General features: G+C 42.3%; 1 protein-coding gene across 1 annotated transcript in view; it reads left to right on the plus strand.

The window, feature by feature from the left end:
• rev1 (REV1 DNA directed polymerase) overlaps window positions 1-8754 on the plus strand; it is a 209009-nt gene extending 200255 nt beyond the window's left edge. Inside the window, exon 23 of the mRNA XM_038817781.1 lies at window positions 8306-8754. Coding sequence (XP_038673709.1) covers window positions 8306-8417 — 112 coding nt within the window. The 3' untranslated portion in view covers window positions 8418-8754. The remainder of the gene's footprint in view (window positions 1-8305) is intronic.
• The last annotated feature ends 678 nt before the right edge of the window (window positions 8755-9432 follow it).

A 9432-nucleotide genomic window follows, 5' to 3' on the forward strand; every position in this document is an offset into this window, starting at 1 on the left:
GCAACTGGCCACGGATGGATCTCAAGTCCATTTAGCAACCTGACATTTTTACAATGTAATCACCCCGTGATATTACAAATTGAGAGTCAAATTGCTCCAAGTTCTGTTGTCAACCGAAATCCACTAAAAGGTTATAACTGACAAATGTTATTTCATATTGAACACAGCCAAAAGACAAAACCTTTTATCCATCACTGTGGCTGGATTCAAGTCCAGGTCCTAAGCAAAATAACAGTCTGCTGTCCAACTGTTTTCACCCCTGCTGGCAGCACACGTGGAATTATTCTTTTGACTCTGGTGTTTCTTTAATACACTTGGAACTGTAAGTTTTAAAAGGGATGTTTTAATAAATTTAGACTTAATTTAATTCAGTTGCATGCCGAATTACTGCATCCCAAATTAAGCCAGGTGTAACCAGCAAGAAGAGAATCAGGCACTGAATTAGCAAATAATATCAAAGTTTATTGAACATAAGCAAAATAAAGGAGCAAATACTGATGAACTAGTGAAAGAAAACAAAGGTATACTTATAAATGAAACACTGCATCGATGCCTGCAGGAAACTCCCCTCACCTGATGTAGACATCAGGGGCAGCATGGTAGCATGGTGGTGAGCATAAATGCTTCACAGCTCCAGGGTCCCAGGTTCGATTCCCGGCTGGGTCACTGTCTGTGCGGAGTCTGCACGTCCTCCCCGTGTGTGCGTGGGTTTCCTCCGGGTGCTCCGGTTTCCTCCCACAGTCCAAAGATGTGCGGGTTAGGTGGATTGACCATGCTAAATTGCCCGTAGTGTCCTAAAAAGTAAGGTTAAGGAGGGGGTTGTTGGGTTACGGGTATAGGGTGGATACGTGGGTTTGAGTAGGGTGATCATTGCTCGGCACAACATCGAGGGCTGAAGGGCTTGTTCTGTGCTGTACTGTTCTATGCTTGGTCTCCTTACTTGAGAAAGGACGTACTGGCGCTGGAGGGTGTGCAGAGGAAATTCACTAGGTTAATCCCAGAGCTGAAGGGGTTGGATTATGAGGAGAGGTTGAGTAGACTGGGACTGTACTCGTTGGAATTTAGAAGGATGAGGGGGGATCTTATAGAAACATTTAAAATTATGAAGGGAATAGATAGGATAGATGCCGGCAGGTTGTTTCCACTGGCGGGTGACAGCAGAACTAGGGGACATAGCCTCAAAATAAGGGGAAGTAGATTTAGGACTGAGTTTAGGAGGAACTTCTTCACCCAAAGGGTTGTGAATCTATGGAATTCCTTGCCCAGTGAAGCAGTTGAGGCTCCTTCATTACATGTTTTTAAGGTAAAGATAGATAGTTTTTTGAAGAATAAAGGGATTAAGGGTTATGGTGTTCGGGCCGGAAAGTGGAGCTTAGTCCACAAAAGATCAGCCATGATCTAATTGAATGGCGGAGTATGGCTCGAGGGGCCAGATGGCCTACTCCTGCTCCTAGTTCTTATGTTCTTATGCACAAAATAGTTCACAAAACCCTCTTTTATACTTAATTGTGGCAGTACCCGGCTTCACCTAGAGTTATTGTTAATGACCAATAATGTTGCATGGGGTCATTCCTTTTTAAAATATTTTTATTCACCATATTTTCATCATTTTCACCATTCAAAAGAGTAACAAAATAACCCCAACAATATAAAGAAGAAACAATCGCCCCCCCCCCCCTCAACAATCAACAGTAACCAGCTCCCAAAATTGCATAATAAACAAATCCCAAGAATTGTAAAACCCCTCCATCGCCCCTCCCTCAGCTCAAACTTCACTTTCTCCAGGGTCAAAAATTCCACTACTAAAATAAAGTCTCAAATCTAGTGCAACTTTTTGAACTAAAAAGTTTAAGATGCTTTCTGCCATGTGTAGTGATGGCCTCTCGATTCAAGTAGGCCAAAACCATGCTGTTTCCTTCGCTTCCTATTTACTCGACATTATTATTTATTCAACATACCAATATTTATGCATTCTCTTAAAAATCCCGTCCTTCCCATTGCCACCTCCAATAATTTATTGCTTTTCACCAAAACTCACATTTCATCTCTTAGACTCTCTGCTTCCCTCTATTCAATTTACTTCCTTTCATTTCTCTACTCCCAATTTCCAACCCATACTTATTTGTGGTGATTTTTACAGGATGTCGACGACGCTGGTTAGGCCAGCATTTATTGCCCATCCCTAGATGCCCTTCGGAAGGTGTTGGTTTGTTGCCCTCTTGAACCGCTGCAGTCCCTGAGATGTAGGGAGAGATATGTTCCCAAGTCGGGTAGTGCGGGACTTGGAGAGGAACCTCCAGGTTTCCCAAGTATCTGCTGCTCATGTCGTTCTAGATGGTAGTGGTCATAGGTTTGGAAGGTGTTGTCTAAGAAACCTTGGTGAATTCTTGCAGTGAATCTTGTAGATGGTGCACACGCCTGCCACTGTTCATCAGTGTGCAAGGTATTGAACGTTTGTGGAAGGGGGAACAATCAAGTGGGCTGCTTTGTCCTGGAAGGTCTAGAGCTTCTTGAGAGTTGTTGGAGCTGCACTCATCTGGGCAAGTGAAGTGTATTCCATTACACTCCTGACTTGTGCTTTTTAGATGGTGGACAGGCTTTTGGGAGGGGGGAGGGGGGTGAGGGAGGGGGAGGGAAGGGAGGGGAGGGGGGGAAGGGAGGGGAGGGGGAAGGGAGGGGGAGGGGGGGAAGGGAGGGGAGGGGGAAGGGAGGGGAGGGGGGAAGGGAGGGGAGGGGGGGAAGGGAGAGGGAGGGGGGAAGGGAGAGGGAGGGGGGGGAAGGGAGGGGGGAGGGGAGGGGAGGGGGGAGGGGGGGAAGGGAGGGGAGGATTGTGGGGATTCAGCGATGGTAATACCATTGAATGTTAAGGGCAGATGGTTAGATCCTCGCGTAGGAGATGGTCATGGCCTGGCAATTGTATGGTGCAAATGTAACTTGCCACTTGTGAGTCCAAGCCTGGATATTGTCCAGATCTTGCTGCATTTGGACATGGACAGCTTCATTATCTGAGGAGTTGCGAAAAGTGCTGAACATTATGCAGCTATCTGTGAACATCCTCACTTCTGACCTTATGATCGAAAGGAGGTCATTGATGAAGCAGCTGAAATGGTTGGGCCAAAGACATTACCCTGAGGAACTTGATGTTTTGGAACTGAGATGATTGACTGCCAACCACCACAACCATCTTCCTTTGTGCCAGGTATGACTCCAACCCCATGAGAGATTTCCCCCTGATTCTCATTGGCTACAGTTTTGCTAGGGTTCCTTGATGCCACACTTTGTCAAATTCTGCCTTGATGTCAAGGGCAGTCATCACCACCTCATCTCTGGCATTCTGCTCTTTTGTCCCTGTTTGAACCAAGGCTGTAATGAGGTCAGGAGCTGATGAGCCTGGTGGAACCCAAACTAAGCATCCGTGAGCAGGTTATTGCTGAGTAAGTGCCGCTTGATAGCACTGTTGATGACTCCTTCCATCACTTTGCTGATGATGGAGAGTCGACTGATCGGACGGTAATTGGCTGGGTTGGATTTGTCCTGTTTCTTGTGCAGAGGACACACCTGGGCAATTTTCCACATCACCGGGTGATGCCGATGTTGTAGCTGTACTGGAACAGCTTGAATAGGGGTACGGCAAGTTCTAGAGCACAAGTCTTCAGTACTACTGTGAGAATATTGTCAGTGTCCACAGCATTGCCTTCCACCATTTCCTGATATCACATGGAGTGAATCGTTTTGGCTGAAGATTGACATCTGTGATGCTGGGGATCTCCGGAGGAGACCGAGATGAATCATCCACTCGGCACTTCTGGCTGAAGATTGTTGAAAATACCTCAGCCTTGTCTTTTGCACAGATGTGCTGGGCTTCTGCTGCCTTAGCTCCTTTTCACTCAAATTATGTTGATCTCCTGTGACTAATCAATGTTGTCCTGCCTCACTTTGCCTGCTGTTTTTTTCCTTCCAATTTTGATGGCTTTCAATAGTGATTTATATTTTTGTCAATCAAAATCTGTGCTTCCCTTCTAAAAACAAAACATGCTGGAAATACTCAACATCTGTTGAGGCAGCATCTGTGGCGAGAAACAGAAATAATGAATCAGGTGAAGATGATCAACCTGAAATTTTAGAGAAAATGCTGGACAATCTCAACAGGTCTGGCAGCATCTGTAGGGGGAGAGAAGAGCTAACATTTTGAGTCCAGATGACCCTTTTTCAAAGCTCAGAAATCTCTCCCTAAACATGCTGCCATACCTGCTGAGATTTTTCAGCATTTTCTCTTTGGTTTCAGATTTCAGCATCTGCAGTAATTTGCTTTTAACTTGAAATTTTAACTCTGTTTCTCTTCAGAGATCTGGACTCGAAACATTAGCTCTTTTCTCTCCCTACAGATGCTGCCAGACCTGCTGAGATTTTGCAGCATTTTCTCTTTGATTTCAGATTCCAGCATCTGCAGTTATTTACTTTTAACCTGAAATTTTAACCCTGTTTCTCTTCATAGATCCTGTCTGACCTGCTGAGTATTTCCAACACTTTTTGTTTTTGTTTCTGATTTCCAGCATCTGCATATTACTTATTTGCTTCCTTGCTGTTGAAATCACCTTTCCTGATTACTTCAGTTATTAATGTTGTGAATGAGCGGGGAGTTACTAAGATCCAGTATTCTGCTTTCATTAATGACTTTGAACAAATTGTTTAACTGATATCCCTAATTGTCCCAGTAATTCAACTGATCTCATGTCTTTTCACATTCAATCATAATTCTTATGCTGTCTGTGTCTCCTCAGCTTTGGGCTCATATAACTTATGTCAGACCAGATTTTTGTCAGACACTCTGCAAGAAACCACACTCAATAGAACAGTCTTGTCTTGTTTATATTGCAAGCTGATTACTTGGGTCAATCTTCAAGAGTTCTTTTCTTTTCCCAAGCCAATTGGTACTTTTACTCTCCTGAACATTGTATCAGAGCAATGACGTAATTGATATTGCTGTTGGAATAAAATACTTCATAACTCTTTTCCATCACGTATGGGTGGTGCACCTTGATTCAATAGTGTCTGCTGTTCTATTTTCTCCTGCAAACATTCTCCCAAGGTATACAAGGCTATGGGTCATGTGCTAGGAAATGGGATTAGAATAGTTAGGTGGTTGATTTTGACCGGCAGACTCGATGGGGTGAAGGGCCTTTTCTGTGCTGTAATACTCTATGACTATTCTTCCTGTAGGACTTACCAGTTGATTAGTCTTAAGTATCCAAGCTGTCTTCAGCACTGCACGGAACATTCATAAACCTATCAGAACTTCTAAATGTAACTTTATTTCAAAGATACTTTTACTGATGTCCTTTCAGCAGTTTGTTACTTTGGTTCCTTGACAGACCTGTCTTTCATAAGTTCAGTGAATCCTCCTTTCATCCAGGTGATACATTTGTCAATTCTCCTCAAGAAAAAGGAGATTGCCTTGAGTCATTTCCTTCGCTCCAAACCTATTACAATGACTTTAGTGAAGAATATTTCCCCATTATCTTTCAATACAACTGCATCATCAAGTTGTATTCTTGCAGATCGATCAAATTCTCCAGTTTTTAGTCTACAAGAATTCCTTTGGTGTCAACAGTATTACATTTGTCATCCTCAAGAAATGTCTTCAAACTTATTTTTGTCTTACACTATCATTCTTCAGTGGCCTTGGATTTGTTGAAAACCTGTGCATTGGATTTTTAAAAAATATTTTTATTAAAATGTTTTGATAAGTACAAAACAATAATGCAAGAAAATAAGCCAAAAACAACAGCCCCCCCCCCCCCCCCCCCCCCCCCCACCCAAATAACTGACGCTGACTAAGTACAGAATAAGCGGCTGCCACCTTTTGTATCAATTTCATCTCTTGTGGTGCACTTACTTTTCTCACGATTTAGAAACTCCATAAGATCCCCCAGCCATACTGAGTCTTTGGGTGGGGAAGCTGACTTCCACTCCAATAGAACCTGTCCGTAAATGATCAGCAGAACGAAGACTAAAACATCCGCCCCCGCATCCGGCTGCAGTTCCAGCAAGTCTAACGCCCCTATTGCCCTTAAGGGACTAAGCTCCAATTCCATTTGTAGAATCGCCAACGTGGTGCTGAAATAGGAGACCCAGAATCTCACCAGCTCAAGACATGCCCACAACATGTGCACATGGTTTGCCAGACCCCTCCCACAGTGCTAACACTTATCATCCACCCCCTCAAGCAACTGCAGATATCTAAAGTTTTCCGACTTGAGACTCCAAACTCCTCTCTCAGCTCCTCCAAACTCGTGAACCGCCCTCCAGAAACAATCTCTTCCTCTTCCAGCCTCGAAACCTGGCAACCTGCTCGAGCATGTGGTTAGCACAAATCAACGCCATCTTCGGCACCATTCCCAATTTGAGGTGCTGCTGAAATTGTCTGCATATTTTCAATGTAGCGACCACCGCCTGATTACCCCAATATTTCCCTGGAGAGAACCCCCTCCATGAACCTGACTCCATCTTCACCCCATATCCTGGCCCCTGCACCAGCCCAACACCTTTTCAGCATTTGCTGCCCAATAATAATATACCAGGCTCATCAAAACCAAGCCCCTGAGTGCCAATCCGTCTGCAAAACCGATTTCTGAATCCTGGCTACTTTGCCCGCCCATATGAAGGACAAAATCAATCTCTCCACCCCACAAAGAACACTTTTGGCAATAACCAGTAAACATTGGAATAAAAACAAAAACCGTGGCAGAATATTCATCTTTACAGATTGAACTTGGCCTGCCTGCGATAGAGGAAGGCTATCTCACCTCTTTACGAAGCTGGGCCCAATCCCAAACTACCTGCACACCAGGTACCTAAAGTGGATGCCCATTAAACAGAATGGCAGCACCCCCAGATTAGCTCCCTTCCCTGGCAGGGTAACCAAAAAACACTCACTTTTCTCTGAATTTAGCTTATATCTGGAAAAAGCCCCAAATCGTTTCAACAGCGCCATTATCCTCCCCCCATGTGGGGACCGGGTCCACAATGTACAGTAACAAATCATCAACGTACAGGCACAACCTATGCTCCATTCCCCTCCACTTATCCAAATTCCTCTTTTTTTTAAAAACCTGCTTCCATTGTTCATTATAAAAGTCAGATGTATTTGGATTACTTAAATTGAAAGAAAATCCAGCCCTTCAGGCAGTGAGATAGATGACCCACTATGAGAACTGGTATTACAGCTTTGACTGTCTGTCAGAACTGTAGAGATAACAAAAAAACACCTACCCATGTATTTTTAATATAAAATATCCCATGGTGTATTACATTGGCACAATATTGAAGAATGCCAGAGAGATTTGGTCCCTTATGAAATATGAACTGTTTACCACCGCAAAGCAGTGCAGTTCAGAAATAGTGGTCGATAATGCCATTTGAAGCGAGAGGTTCGTTTTACACCATTTCATGTGCTGCATTGTCGAAGTCTTCTTTTTTTCCTTCACAATAGACTACTAGTACCAGTGATGGAAAGCGTGACCAGTAATTCCAGGCTAACATGATTTTGATTTTAAAAAAACCTTGGTACTGCTAAATACTCAAACCCTATCAGTATTGGAGATGTTCATGGAATCATAGGATTTACAGTGCAGTAGGAAGCCATTTGACCCATCTAGTCTGCACCAGCTCTTGGAAAGAACACCCTACTTAAGCCCACACTTCCACCCTATCCCCATAACCCAGTAACCCCACCTAACATTTTGGACACTAAGGGACAATTTAGCGTGGACAATCCACCTAACCTGCATATCTTTGGACTGTGGGAGGAAACTCACGCAGACACTGGGAGAAAGTGCAAACTCCACGCAGATAGTCACCTGAGACAGAAATTGAACCCGGATCCCTGGAGCTGTGAGGCAGCAGTGCTAACCACCGTGCCGCCCCAGAATTTCAGACAGTACTTGAGCAAACAACAGATGAATCAACATTTTGGGTGCAGGTCCACAATTGAAACATTCATTCTTCTCTCTCCACAAATCATAATGTTAGTTTGTTATTTTATTTTTATTGCTCAAGTAAGTAACATTTTATTTGCCATCCATAATCTGATGCACGCAAAATAAATTGCAGTAAATGTTTAGATAAATATTATTGCCATCCTAATTTGATGCATCATCAGCTTTGTCTATTTTATGCAACGTCAACATATAGTGTACAGGTGTGCCATTCAGTTGCTATTTACCACTATGAGAGTAATGCAAGTAAAATTATACTTTTCAAAACACAATGTTCTGAGAGCAATGCATTTGCTGTTTTCTGACAGGTTGATCCAGCAGTCAGCAGACTCCCTGTGGAACATGGCTTTTGACTTCATTATTGACAATGTTCAAGTTGTAATGCAGCAAATCTATGGAAGCACGTTGAAATTTACATGAAAAGACAACGCTAGTGATATTTTTAAAATCTAATACACTGGAGCCTGGAGCTCCCATCTTGTGCCATAAATCCTTTGTGAAGATCTTAAAATTTGCATGGTAGTAACACATTGTGTTTTTATGAAAACATTTCTGATATTGAAAAAACATTTTGTAGGTTTTATTTCTTGGCAAAATTGTGTGCCAAATTCTTGTTGGAGTTGCATGTAAATAATTGTGTTGTAAAAAGTATCATGTATGTAGAATACATTGTATTTACAAAATTGTTGTTTATAAAGTTTGTTTTTTAGTGTTTCTTCTATTTAATAAAAAATGTTTGTTGTGAATTTAAAACAAATCTCATCAAATTTTTTAAAATTTGAATTAAATTTTATAGTACATTGGCATTTCAGGCACAAACTGTTGATGCAATAAATGTTAGTGATATTGTTTAGTGAAAGTAGTTAGTTGCTACGACCTAAATCTTACTGCTCTCAGACTGAGAAATGTTTTGCATATTTCCTATGATAGTGAGCATCTATAATTTATTTACCTCAATAATAGGATATCAGTACTGTAAATAAATACAAATAAAGCTTTAAAATTAGTAGTCGGAAACAATTGACGTGGTTTGAAAACAAACTGAAATGCCCACTTTCTTTCCTATGAACCCCACTCACCACTTTGGTTTGTTTACTGCTGACTAGGCTACAATTCTCCCAATAATGTCTTGTTCTGAGGCAAAGTGGGAGACATTATTCACGAAAACTCTCATTTGAGTGCCAGTGTTTAAAAACATAAGAAATTGGAGCAGGGTAGTAAATACAGCCCCCTCTACCTGCCCTGCCATTCAAGAAGATTATGGTTGATCTTCATCCTCAACTCAATTTTCATCCCCAAACCCCTTATTACTTAATTCCTTTAGACCAAAATATATCAGTCTCAGCCTTGAATATACACAATGACTGAGCATACACAGCCCTCGGGGATAGAGAATTTCAAAGATTCACAATCCTGTAAGTGAAGACATTTCTTT

Source organism: Scyliorhinus canicula, chromosome 14 (genome assembly GCF_902713615.1).
Source record: "Scyliorhinus canicula chromosome 14, sScyCan1.1, whole genome shotgun sequence".
In the NCBI taxonomy this organism is placed as follows: Eukaryota; Metazoa; Chordata; class Chondrichthyes; order Carcharhiniformes; family Scyliorhinidae; genus Scyliorhinus; species Scyliorhinus canicula.